Source organism: Manacus candei, unplaced genomic scaffold (assembly GCF_025592945.1).
Source record: "Manacus candei isolate 608988 ecotype Guabito, Panama unplaced genomic scaffold, ASM2559294v1 h1tg000034l, whole genome shotgun sequence".
NCBI classification, from domain to species: Eukaryota; Metazoa; Chordata; class Aves; order Passeriformes; family Pipridae; genus Manacus; species Manacus candei.
The window spans coordinates 13,535,016-13,549,519 of record NW_026138082.1 but is presented as its reverse complement, the minus strand read 5'-3'; the positions used below and the strand labels follow the sequence as shown (position 1 = coordinate 13,549,519).

General features: G+C 38.8%; 1 protein-coding gene across 3 annotated transcripts in view; it reads right to left on the bottom strand.

Annotated features, from left to right (window-relative positions):
• Nucleotides 1–3,415: 3,415 nt before the first annotated feature.
• CDK19 (cyclin dependent kinase 19) overlaps nucleotides 3,416–14,504 on the bottom strand; it is a 126,240-nt gene continuing 115,151 nt past the window's right edge. For all 3 annotated transcript variants that reach the window (XM_051792186.1, XM_051792189.1, XM_051792188.1), the window contains 2 exons: nucleotides 11,573–11,839; nucleotides 3,416–7,918 (listed from right to left, as the gene is read on the bottom strand). In XM_051792186.1, the coding sequence (XP_051648146.1) occupies nucleotides 7,787–7,918; nucleotides 11,573–11,839 (399 nt within the window). In that variant the 3' untranslated portion in view covers nucleotides 3,416–7,786. The remainder of the gene's footprint in view (nucleotides 7,919–11,572; nucleotides 11,840–14,504) is intronic.

Sequence of the window (14,504 nt, the reverse complement as noted above, 5' to 3'; positions counted from 1 at the left end):
TTATACTTTTGCAAACTACTGATTCTACATCATATTAGAAAATGGCATGACCAACAACAGATGTTTTAGAACTGCACAGCCTAGCAATAATTATATGATCTGACAATTTACAATCATCTCATAGCACTGTCTATCAAACTGGGGGACCACAGGAGCCTTCTGCAGTAAGACTTTAAGCCTTTAATTTTGCACTTCTCTGGCTCACCTTTCAGCTAAGGAAGTATGTTTTCTTTAAAAGCTGATTGCTTTTCCATAAACCTGTGTGACCTGAACTTACAGGTTAAAGTTCAGTGCCCACTTGTGTAAATTGCAAGACTCCGAATTGACAACCGTGTCCCTGACCAGGTCAAGCATGCAGAGTTAGAGGTTATCTTTCCAGAGCAGAACTGTGCTGTGTTGCCCAGATAAGGGTAGAAAACATTTTTAACAATGCAAATGTTAAAAACATATATTTAAAAATATTTAAAAGTTCATTATGATTTGGAGAACTTCAGACACCTAAACTTGATAGCATTAAAACTTTGTTACAAAATCAAATGCTGCAAACTTTCTTTCCTACTTTTTCCCCCTAACATTGCAAGCAATTCCTATTTGTGGATATAGGGAAGAATCTTAACACTGTAGGCTCAAATGCAGGCCATGGAAAAGACATCTGAACCATACATCATTTGGCAGGACCTGATCCATAATTAAAACTTTGCTGCTGATAGCTATGAAGAAGTCCTTTCTTCAGTGCTTCACATATTGTTTTTTTATTACTTAATGACATGATTAGTCTTCTGGGATGGAAATCACATAAAATACATTATTGCTGGCTACAGTACCATATCCAAGAGTCAGTAGCAAATACTTGATTTTTTAAAATTCCTTATTTTAAAAAGTCATATTTAAAAAAAAATACAGATCCTCCTTTACTACTTTATTTATAACCTTTACTGCTAGTGTAAGCAAAGCAAAACTCCATTCTGGCAATGGACTGAGGCATAGGTAACCTTTCTATAATGACTTGAAATACCAGTTGGACGTTTCACACAATTTCTTACTGAATATCATCAAAAGACATTTTAGCCAAAGCAATGTATGGCTGAATATTTCATTCAACGCATGCAATGTCCACGCAAAAGTTACATACCCTCACATTGTGTGTACTGTTCAAGATGCTTCGAAGAACACAAAACAAAATAATCACAGAAATGGCCTGTTACAGTCCTTAAAATACACGTACCAGTTCGTCAATACACAAAGCTGGAAAAAACTGATCCTACAGAAGTATTCCAAGGCAAGCACATTATATAAAAATTATAGGTAGGTTGGTATTACTTTCAGACTTATAATAATAACAATAACAATTTTTTAAACACCTACTCTAGATTAACTTGGATATCTGTTACATAAGTGTAGTACTCCCCCACCAATTTCAGCAGCTCAGCTGACTGTACACACCTTTCATAAACTTGGTTGGTGGTTTTAATCTACCTCAAACAACTGTTGCTCTAATAAATATTTCTTGCAAATGAAAAAATCATTGTAGTAGTTATGCAACATTATTTTTCTACATTACTGTAAAACCACCAAAATAAACCAAAGCTTCTGGGTTTTTTTCTGTGATCATAAACATGGACATGAAGCTCTCTGGGTAAAAAAAGCAAGACCTACCTGTTAAAAAAACATTACAGGTAAACCATCATTAACCTTTGCTGGCTATTGGAACAATGCTAGCTCAAGTTCTGTGATTAGCCAGAAGAAATTGATACTTGGCACCAATATGATGTTTTACAGAAACAGCACATGGGAAGTGAGAACACTACTACTGTGTACTGTCCAGCAGTAAGACCCCACGATAATAAAGTGATTATTATTCATATTACAGAGTGCTGCAAGCCCCAGTCATGAAGCTACTGTATCAGAACAAAATGACTGTTCTTGTCACAGGGAGCTTGTGAGGGGCATACAGGGAGGTGAGAGATGGGTGCAGACAGACTGGAGGGCATAATGAAACACTGGGACAGTTTTCTTTAACACAACAGGGACGACTCATTGTGCACCAGTAGTTCAAAATACTAAACTTCTGTAGACATTGAAGCCAAGGGTTTTAAGGAGGGATGTAGAAGACACCTAAGAAGGAATTTTCCAGAAATTTATGCTTATTTAGAAATCTAGAACAGAGGATGTGACTTGGTGGCACAGTCAGAGCAGGAGATAACTTATACAACTTCTTGATTTGAGTAAGAGGGATGGCATAACAGCAGGCTTTGGCAGTGATGTGCAAGTGAAGAGAGAAGCTTCACAACTAATGCAACAGAGATGGCAGAGCCAGGGCAGTAACACAAAGCAGAAAGCAACAAGTCAAAGCAAGAGACTAATATAAACAACCTACTCTGCAACTTTCTCAATGGCTGTGAAATCTAAGCAGTTTAGCTGTCAAGGACAGAAAAAGGGACTACACTGTAATTCAGATCAGTATGATCAAGTTGGATTAGACTGTAAATTGCATGACAAGGTAGAAAAAAACAGAGAGAGAGATATGCTATAGAAGAACGAAGATTGAGACAGAGCCAACATAAGAGGTTTTAAGAACATCCAAGTCAAAGCTGTTGACTAAGCACAATCTCTTAACAAAAAAAACCAGGACAGCAGAAACAGAAACTATGAGGGTTATAGAGCTGGGAATGCTCAATTGCACTGAGGCTGAAGCAACAGCTCAATCTTGAGGTGTAAGAAATGAAGACTAAGTTTTTTGGCAAAAGGCCACTCCTACTCTCACCCTTATGCAAAAAGCACATCAGAAACTAAAGCCTTTTAACACGATTGGTAGTGCAAGTACCCAGGCAACTATTATGGAGAAGACAAGTGTGATTTTTGGAAGGAATTAGCTATCCATCTGTGAAACAATGGTTAGATGGAACAGAAACACAGATTAGCAAAGCACACAAAACCCCACTTTGAAAACCCACCAACATGCTCTAGCTCGTGCTTTCCATGTTGTCACCTGACATCTTGAAATGCTCCAGGGTTCAGCAGGAGGAAAAGGCATGAGGGCATTTATCTTCAGAATGCAGTAGATCAGCTTTTTTTCAGAAGATACATCTAAAGCACTGTCATGCAAGTAATAATGAATCTCAACAGTGGGCATCAGCACAGCATGCCAGAATTTTGTAAGCACAGAACAAAACATAAGAGAACCACTCCATTGATTCTGCTTTCCATAAGCTTTCATTCTATTTTGATAGACACATACCCTTGAATATCCTCATGGACATTTTAAAAGCTGTAATTTCAACTCTGAGGTTTTGCAAGCTTTGTGTGGTGTATGATATCATCAACATTCTGAATGTAATTACAACTGCAATTTCGTGGGCTGTATTTTCTCTCTTGGTAGCCCAAAGCTGATGTTTACAAAAACTTTTCTGCACACTTATTTGATTTGAACTTTTTATTATTATTACAAATGTATATTATTTTATTAAAAAAATTCACACTGAAGCAAAGTCAATTCCATTTCATTACAACCAAGAATATAAAATAAATGCAATGAACTCATAGCTTAGTTTTAACAGTCATTTCAAGAGTGACATCAGGACAACTTAAAAGCAGTAAACTCTCAACTCTAGAATGAGAAACAAGTATTTTGCTTTGTGGTTTTGCTAGCCCACTGGCATGGGCACTGCTGAATGTGGCCACCACAGATCTAGAGTGGCAAAGTTTTGTGGCAGCATGAGGTGCATACACAATAATTTCCAATGGAAACTATAAAAATGAAAGATGTGTGCATGAAATTATTAGAAAAAAAACTGAATAGAGACAGGCACACTTCCACAAATAGTAAACATGGGAATATACAACTAGAACAATTTGAAAAGTTACTACCTTACATATATAAAAAGTTCTTTAAATTGCTGTTAAAAAGGACATGTTCTGTCCAGATTTTGTGTAATACTTTTTAGTGTCTACACAAGACAAATTTTTAAAAAAATTAAATAGCATTAATTTACTACTAAATATTTAGAAGATAACAGTGCATTAAGGACTTTTTTCATATAGTAATACACATCGCTTCTGTCTGGCGACATTTTTAGAAGATTACGTATGGCCTTATGTACAATACATTTATTTAATCCTAAAACAATTCTTTGCTTAATGGTGTTAAAGTACCATTCCTGAAGATTATGAAGGGGAACTAAGCTTATTATGTTTATATAAAATATTATACATATTTGAACACTTCTAGCTTCCCGCCACCCCTCCCGCTATGAATGCTCTTCCCTCCCCCTCCCCAGATACAGTGTCACAGATACAGTGCAGGACTCGCAGCTTCCCCTATATTTCTCCTTCATTGTGCAGTTTGTGCTACATAAACTTCACCAACATGGACCAGGCTGCTCATCCTATTCATTCCCCACGTGTTTGTTTCCTCTGAGCCACAATGGGAAAAGCTGTACCCAGCAGCCTGCTCTCCCACCAGGATGGAGAAGACAGTTCTGCCCGTGTCACCTGCATCTCTCAGCACAGGTGTGAAACACTTTGGTGAGGGTCTAAGGGTTATGGGCAGAGATAGAGCTATGAGCAATAACGAAACTGCACAGGCAAAAAAAACCAAAAATGACATGGTCCTGGTTTCCCATGACAAACTGCACGATTCGCTTTTGAAAGCAGAACATTTTTACCTCACGGGATGACCCCTAGACAGCAACGCTTCTTCCACTATGACGGCCACTGACCTCGGCAGCATGCATCAAGCTCCCAAGAAAAAGAGAATTATTTCACCACCAGGAAGGAACTACAAGAGTGTGCAGAGCCTATGTTTTGCAGCCAGCTCTTTTGCTTTTATTCACTGTCCTCCCAGTGGTGAGTTTGAAGGAACGGAGGATTCATGTGTGCACACAAAAGCTAGAGAGAGGAGTGGCATGTGGTCATCTACCAGACCTAACCAAGGCAGAAACACCAGTGCAGCTTAGAGAGAGGTCGTGGCAGTCACTTTAGAAGCTGGAAGCTCACTCAATTAAAGCACCTTACATTGCTGTGAAGTTTCACACTCTACACAGAGATTAATCTACACCATGATTTTGCCTTATTGGCACAAGAGCCCACCTTAATTAACCATATGGTTCCCTGCCACTTCCTGATCTTGTATGAATTTTGATGACCAGTTGCAGGTCACAGTAGGGAATAGAAATGTTACATTACTGTAGTAGAAAAGACAAAATAATTTTGAGGTAAGAGAAAGACGAAAAAAACAGAAGGGGACAAAAAGATTAATTTCCAGAAACGTGACACTCAAGTCAAATGTTAATTTATGGCATTGGTCAAATATCCATTAGCTCAAAAGTACCTCATATTAACATCAGTAAGAGGTGAGACAGAAAGCAAGCAAACCCTCAGGCTCAGTGAAATAAAGGAACAATTAAAATCTGTTCTTACAAACAGGCTACTAGGGCATGTATAAAATGGAGCATTTCAAGGGTTACACATTGAAAGTATCCTTTGGGAGATTATTTTTCCCCAGAAATAAGGTTTTCCTTTCAATTGCTTCATTTCATTTTTCACCACCTTCTTACTCATTTGATGACAAAAGCAGGTTTTAGTTGCTTTTCCAGAGCAGCTGGGTGTTGTCAAAACCACATGATGGTAAGTATAGCCAAAACAAGCCAACTGCTCACAAAAGGTATGAAAAGAGCACAAGTTTGAGGAGGAAGGGGGCAGTAAAGGTGATTGGGAGATGAAACCCAGTAGAAACTTGTATGTGACTAGCTGTGATGAATAGCATTCTCCTCAGAGCAAACAGATTTATTCACAGAATCACAGAATATGCCAAATTGGAAGGGACCCACATGGGTCATCAAGTCCAACTCTTAGCCTTGCACAGGACTATCCCCAAGAGTCACACCCATGTGCCTGAGAGTATTGTCCAAACGCTTCTTGAACTCTGTCAGACTTGGTGCTGTGACCTTTTCCTTGCGGAGCCTGTTCCAGTGCCCAACCACTCTCTGGGTGAAGAACCTTTTTCTAATATCCAACCTAAACCTCCCTGACACAACTTTAGGCCATTCCCTCGGGTCCTGTCACTGGTCACCACAGGAAAGAGATCAGTGCCTGACCCTCTTCTTGCTACATCTGATCACAACTTCAGTGTGAACGTGTATGGGTGTACAGGTTTTTTTGTGTGGACACAGGACAGAAGAGAACATTGTGCAGCATAAAAATCTGTATTGTTAACCTTCTCTCACTTTACGTCTTCTCTGGACACCAGTAGTAGAAGCTCACTGGTGTTACATTGCCAGTATCTTTTTAAATGCATTTTTCCAGGTTTTCTGCAACTAGAATCAGCCTTATTTCTGAAGGCTGAAGGAAAAACGAAGTTGTCCCAAATTACATGTTGTGTGTCTCTGAATAACTGTGGTTCCAGAAGTTGGACAATAATCCCCTGATTATGCTTCTAAACTCTTGCTTAATTACTGGGGATTTTCTGCCAGCTACCCATCCACTTGCAGTCCCTTAGGCACAATCAAAACATGTTTGCTCTAGGGAAAAGGAAACATTTCAGTGCAATCAAGCGCATCTGGTGTAACTAATCTGGTTAATCACAGCAATGTGAGGGACATAGAATATGCACTATAAACATGAAAAAGGAACAGTTTTCAACATGCTTTTCAAACTGCACAATAATTTCTCTTAATTATTAATTCTAACGTAAAATGATTAAATGCATTTGTTTTAGCAAGTCTTAGTATTTCTGTCACCTTTAAATTTCGAGAACTGACTCAGGAATGCGAAAGAAAGCTAAATTTATAGAACTCTCACATACATTAATCAGCTGCTTAAGAGAAAAACAAGCGCATCATCCACATTCCTACTGAGACTCGAGGGCAGTAAATACATTTTCCTGACTATTTTGGTGTCCAGCCTGGGAAGACATTCCATTCTTCTGTTCCAACAGATCCTGAAAGCATCTCCTTTTTATGTGACTGTCCTGGTTTCATTTGAAATAACACTTAATTTAAAACTAGTCAGAGCATGATCACTGTGATTTCAAGAATTCAATGTGAATGAGTTAAGAAATATCAGCAATCTTCTGTTTGGCGTTCAGTCCAGTAGCATGAAGCATATTTGTCGCTGCAGAGACTTGGGTGGTTTTTTTTCTTCTTTCCTTTTTTCATTTTATTAATTTTTTAAATTTTTTATTTTTAACTTTGCCTGAAAACTAGACTAATAAAAACAGAATAGTAAAATACTCTGGAACAGTAAAATTTTGCTGTTCTTGACATCCATGAGCAAAACAGTAATATCCTGTGAAAATAACATAGTGCTTTAAAAAGGTGCAATATACCTGTATAGCTAAACTGGTTTGCCTAGTATAAAACTAACTATATACAAGCTTGAAAGCCTGGGAGTTCAAGATTTTCAAACTTTAAAATCCCATTAAAGAGATTGAAAAGACAGATTTATGGCAATCACTACAGCATAAGGAAGGTGCACCAGGAATCCTTCAAAATTCCAAAGGTTAAAGAAATTAAGTGCTGGGTTCAGATCAGAAGGGTTCATTAGAGTAACCACAATGGAGCACATGCAAGGGCAGGGAGGAAGGAAAACTTCACAAGAATCTCCTTTATGGCAATAAAGGGATGGGGCGGGGGAAGTCTTCAGTGAGTGAAGTTTTCCTTTTGTCATCATGAACTTTAATTCTGCATTATAGTTTGTATTTTTGGTCTTCTCATCATTATGAACTTCATATTGCTGGAGTCTTCTGGCTTTTAGTCCATTCCTTTCTGAGTGCAGCCTGTCAGGCCTCTCAGTACCTGTGAGACTGATGAGATTGGTGATACTGAGAGCTCTGCTGAGATGATGTGGAATAGCCCATTGTACTCTGGGACTGAGAAGATCCCTGAATGTTGCTTTGGTAACTCAGGCGTGAGCTGGAGTGCTGCAGGAAAGAAAAAGAAAGGGATCAAGGGAATGAAAACCAGGCTGTTAGGACTACGCAGCTCAGGAAGCTTTGAACCCTTCTCAAGGTCATTAAAACATAATTGTTGGAGAAGCTGACTAAAGAGTGCTACTATTTAGGGTCCCATAAAACAAGTAATCACTCTGATCTGCAATCAGCCCTAACACAGCACACAAAGGTATTGGTAGACACCTAGAAGTACAACAGGTACACACCCATTTTCTGAAGGAAAAATACACAAGACACAAGAGCAGACTCCCTTTCAAAATTCATCTGTTTCATACAATTATTTCTGTCATTATTGTAATTGCTATTAATGCAAAATCAAACTGCTAAGGCCATAAATACCCTTCTCAGGATCCGTAATACTAAATGTTATAGAGAAACATTTTATTCTTTTCTGAGAAAAAGACAACCATGACCTTAGAGTTACTCAATTTATCTAAATGAAAAATTGTCCACTAAGAAAAAATAATATCATTTTAGGTGAGTCTTTCAACCTGCTGCCTTATCTACTGGAGATGAGGACAACTGCTTAAAGCTGGGCATGGGTATGTACAATAACCTAACGTTCATTTTCCTAAATGTTTTTCTCTTCCCCTCCACAGTTTGGGATGTCAGCTCAGTGGATCTCAACCTCAGCAAGAAAAATTCATGGACTGTTTGCAACCTCCAGCCTGATGAATTTGCTCTTTCATTATCACATCCATTCCCTGTCCAGAATTAATAGTGAGCTGCCCAATAATGCAAGTTGCAAAATCACTTGGCATGAGAAGTACTGTTCAGTGGACAGGAGACTCTCCAGCAAGATAAACCCCACCCCAATCCACATGAAAGGAGAGTCTACAACCCCCCCCCCCAAATTTGCAGTCAGCAAACAGTTTTGTTTCCAGCCAAGTTAAGCAAGGGTTCAGGCAGTCATTCAATAGAGTTTTGTTCACTGCCTAGTTAGTGGTTCTATTTGGCTATGTCCAAGGGTCATCAACAGGCCTGTGGCCAACAGCAATCATCTAGGAAAAGTGTAAAGAGCGTAACACTGTGATTAAATATCAGCATTATGAGTTCCAGAAAGGCCCTGGAGAAGTCTGAGTTCTCAACAGAAATCCCATGGAGACACTCAGTCTGTAAGATCACCACATCCTCCACAGACTGAGAATCTGCTTGGTGAAGGCAGTCAATGGTCTCATCTAACCACTGGACCCCAACCAGGAAAGCTGTGAAAGCCTCCTAACAACTTTTCAGCTGGATGATGAAAGAGCAGGATCCTAAAGTTCAGGCAGTCTAAAACAGTTCTGCCCTTTGTTTCTGTACATGGCTTTATAATTTCAATTTTACATAAACTGTAAAACATACTAAATCCTAAAAACATCACATAACTTTTTCTGTGTTCTAACATAGGAATATGAAGGTTGCTTTCAAGGTGAAGCACAGTGAGGCTACAGTGAGAGAGAGAGGTAACAGTCCATACTGGAGACCTGTGTATATCAATATAATACCAGTATAACTAATGGTTGTACCAAGTAACTTCACTTGTTTGTAAGGGTCAGTTTTGGAGGCAACAGCTCAGCACTCCAGTTTTGGAAGAGACATGTCCCAGCAGCACATATGTTGTTAATAACCAGATTATTCTTGGCTTATTTAGTTAGGTTGTTAACAGAGTGTCTAAAACCTGAAATTTTTCTCTAAATTCCGAAAGTTTTTTCAATTTCTAATGGGAAAAAAAAAGATTTTTTATAACTGGTATGATTTTATAGGAGCTTATTCTGGATGAAAAGCATCAGCTCACCCTGCTAAGCAAAACACCCAGGGTCACAAAAGGAATGCTCAGTAAAATTCAACAAGTAATTTGCACTGTCATTTGTGGAAGCAACATATACTGAGGTTGGTGAACTACAAGAAAACTTCAATGGAGACTTCAGATCACAAGCTAAATGAAACTCAAAGCAAAGGGAATCTTCTTCCTACTCCTGAATAAGATATGCTGGAGTAAAATTAATGCCATAAGACTACAAGAATGCATTAACTTGCCCATGCTTATTTTTGTTCCACATAAGAGAATTTGTTTTTAACAAAGTCAAACTTGGACAAATTGCAAACATTCCTTTCTGGAACAGAAGACAGTCAGCTAGAATTTAAGGGCAGAAAGCCAAACACGAATATAAAAATGGATAATCAGACCATACAATTTAGTGAGCAATGTAAAGGAAACATACAGATCATGATTTTGATGCCTTTGCTGTTCAAGTTTAGATAGAAAGCATCATAGAGGGTAAAAAAAAAAAATCTATCTGGAAAAAAAATATTTAGACTCTTAGCAACTTGTAAGGGGAAAGTTTGCCAACAATTCAGAGAGCTGGATAAGAATTCTATAATGGATATCATCAAATGCAGCACACCAGTCCTCAAAGTACAGACCAAAACAGACCAGCCATAAATACTGTGTATTCAGACAGCTGCAGTGATCTGTCCAGGCCTCAAGCCTGTCTGGAACTTTTCAAAAAAGAAACCTAGTTGTCTTTACCCTTAAATTGCCCTCAATGCCTTCATGATCATTTGTAATTAAAAGAGTCAAACAGAAATGGGAGAAAAATGTCTGGCACTGAGAAATCAATTGTCTGTGGAGAAGGTCTGGAGGGCTAAGTCAAGGCAACTCCAGAGCTTGGTGCTTTGAAAGCTACTTACTTTAAGTTTAAAGTAGCCTGAAAAGACTGTTCTCCAAGGTGGGATTCTCTCAGAGGCTAATAGCAGAGTCCCTAACATCATTTAAAATCTACCTTTAATATCTACCTTTTTCTTATTCTGCTTTCAACTCATTACTGTTCCAGCAAGCATAAACTCAAAAGTACTGAAGAGCCTGGTAAGTTCAATGCCTTCTATACTTAGTGTAAGCCACTTCTTCAGTGGAAAATATAATTCTAGTAAGCAAAGACAAATATGCAAACCCAAAAATAATTCAGTGATACTGCTTTTACTTATGAATGCTACTGTACTAGAAGACATGAAACCTATTCAATTTTGGTCCCATTAGAAACAATGCATGTCTTTGCATTCTACTTCAGCATGACTCATACAGATGAACCAAAACAACATTCCTGTGTTAGCATGCATTTTTCCTTTAACATTAGAAGTAGACTTAGAAAGATACCAGAATAAACTACAGAACCACTTCATACATGTGATAATATGAGGTACAATGACACAGGAATGAAATGGGAGAGCTTAGTTCTAATTTTACTTCTGCTTCTCGGGATCTTCTCAGACCTGCTCCTCACACAGGATTTAATATTGCCAAGACTCAAGTTCATCCTGAACTTGATGCAATGCAGCATTTACATCCACTGGCTTCAGTAAGATTACTCTCAAACATGAAGTTAAGCAAATATTTAAGTGCTTTCCTGAAATGGAAAGCAGGGTGCAGCAGATACAACTCAAAGTGGTATTGTATTGAAAATGACTAATCACAGAACAAAACCTTTTAACTTAAACCCAACATTTTAATATAATATATCGCAGCATGCCTGCTCAGGTTACTTGAAAAATTCATTAAAACATGATGTGTTCTTGCAGTGGGCAAGGGGGAAAAACGATGTTTTGGTCTTGCAGCATCAGAAGTAGCAAAATTTCAAAAGGTACCTGATAATCTGAAGGCATGACAGGCCCGCCTGAGTTAGCGCCTGAAGGCCCTATGCGTGGTTTCTTGTTGGGAGGCACCTGGTTGAGGCTGGAGTCCTGGCTGTGCTGGAGCCCCGCGCCTGCACCCCCTCCGCCCGCGCCAGCGCCTCCGGCCGTCCCGTTGGTCTGGGTGCTGTTCTGCTGCTGCGGCTGCGGCTGCTGCGCTGCTGCCTGCGGCTGCTGCTGAGGTGCTGTCTGCTGCTGATGCTGATTCTGCTGCTGTTGATTCTAAGGGAAGAAGAGAGACAACATGGTCACTTGCTCTAAGCTGGGTTTGTGAACTTCGCAGAGTTGCCAACCCAGGCCTGTCTGCTCCAGGAGAAAATACAGCAAGGCCGACTGCTGGGAGAAGTTTGTTCTCAGTACACTCTTGCACACCTTGTGGGGGGTATCCCATTTGTGACTGGTTTTCTTCTTTAATGAAGAGAGTTGGACTTAAACTGGAAAGACAGTCTAGTGCCTCCTACAGCTAGCCAAGTGCTCAGAGGACAGAAGGAACCATTTATAAAGCAGTAATCATCTAACAAACTAAATCAAAACTCCCAAAATTTCTCTAGTGCTCAGCGGCAGACATGGTGAACCACAGCAAATTATTCTAAGAGCTTCAACAGCCTTGTTCACTCAGAATCAAAACCATTTTTCAAACTTTCACATCATAATAACTCGAAGAAGCATTACTGCCAGAAAGGTAAGCAAATTGAGACCAGAGAAATTATATAATTTCTTCTAGTTTGCAAGAAAATTCTGTGCAAAACCAGAAACAGGTTTCATTACTGTGCTTTTAAGCACCTTGCAAAGAGTGCTATAGTGGAAATAGGGTCCAGCATGGTGCACCAGGCATAGGGTCAGAAAATCTTACTAAAATAGCATAAAAGTGAAAATTAACCAGAGATAAGTAGTTGAAGACAAAAGAGGAGGAAACAGCTGGAGAAGAATTTGGTAAGGGCAGGAGAAGACTAGCAAAGGGAGGGAAGCCAGATAATTAAGATGACACTGGGACCTAGTAGGAAGAGAGGCAGAAAAAAGCGCCACAAAAGGGAGAAACAAGGTTAAGAAGGAGAACACAAGAGCAAAAGATATTGTACGCTTCTGGTTTCAGAGGGATACAGACTTAAAAGAGTATTAGGGAAGTGGAAGGAAGGTCAGAAAGAGCAACTCTGCCCTCCATGGTTAGACAGTTCTGGGAAAGACCACCCATTCACCTGCTTTTGAGCACCAGGGATGGCTCCTCCATCAGAGCACTAAAGCACATAAGAAAATTGCAAAGAACAGCAATTTCTCTCCAAATGTGAGATTTTTCAATTGGTTATCATAGAAAAAACCTACAACTGACATGGCTTGAGCTGAAAAGCCTTATTACCCTTCCCCCAGTATACTGTAGGGAACATTCCAGGATAGTATTTTTTTCCTAGAATATCTGCTTATATAAAAATTCAAGCATGGTAGTCTTTTATAAAACCCTGACTTTATTAGTTTCCCAGAAATCATGACAACCAGTTGCCACTAGGAGAAAATTCTTGATGCCCCAATCATCAAGATGCACTTAATTACCTCAGATAAAGAACACAAAAGATCTGTATCTAAGCCATTCATCACAATGGTCTCCCAAGATACATTCAGATGAAATTTGCAATGATGTATTCATTAAGATTACAAAGAAGCCTTGCATCTTCAAGGACTTCAAGATGGCTTTCAATTCCATTTCACATTCAGCAAAACTAATAATGTATCCTCCTGCCTGCAGTCCTCAAATCCCATCTCAGTCAGATTCTGTATCCTGTGAAATTTAGACTTCAATAATTTAAAAAGTTAATCAAACTAGCTTGTAAAAAATCTATTAAGAAGCAATTAATCTTTTCATAATGATTTGAGCTTCACTTACAGAAAAACCAATAACTAAGGCAGTATTTGTGCTAGAATTGCCTAAGTTGTGTTTTCATAGGGGTGTTTGGATGCAATGTGAGGTTGCTGCTACTGTGTGAGCTGAAAAGTTGCAATTTTATGTGTAAACAAATACTGCAGGAACACTCATAATTAAAGACAAGAGTTTGTTGAGGTCCCAAGTTTTGCGCTTTGGATTTTGGCACAAAATTTACTTGATTAGCCTGAGCTTGCTCTTCTGTGGACCTGCTCTGTCAGACTACAGCTGAGGTCTAGTTGCACCACATTACTGCACAAAAATGGCTTACACCAGCAAAGACACTGTCCTCGGGTCAGTCTGGTTCATGGTGGTTCCTAAACGAATAAACTTATAAAAGGCCTACAGTTAACAACATATTGACACCTGTTACCTCTCAGGCACAAATTACCAAAATCAAATTTTGGTTCTACCTAAGAAAAAACCCAGCAGAAACTTGCCTAACAGAATTTGAATGAGAAGAGAATAGTTTCCCTTTGTGCTACAAACCCTCATTTTAGCTTTGCTGACTAACGATTATGCATTTTGAAGAATGGATGCTTATGTTAAATGTTATTCAATTCAGATTCAAGTTCCAAATAAACAAACACAGAGAACTTCTCCCGGTTTCCAAAGGACTATACAGATGTTTATGGTTTTAAAACAAAGCAAAAACAAAGCAGTATATAAAAAAAAAAACAAACTTCATTTACAATAACATCATAAAGCAACAAAACATGGTACATATTTAACTTCCAGAATATCCTTTACCTCCACATTGTCTACACTGTGGGAACACATTCAATGAGTAATGTGTGACTTATATTACTCAACCGGTCTGAAAAAAGTTTAATTTGGAGTGTGCATAAATACGTGACCGTCATCAACAATCTGAAAGACCATTTATATATTGGCTGTTTTGAATATAAATATGCCATTGACATCACCCCCCAAAGCACTCCCAGGAAAAAGGTATTTACTTTTAAGTACACTGAC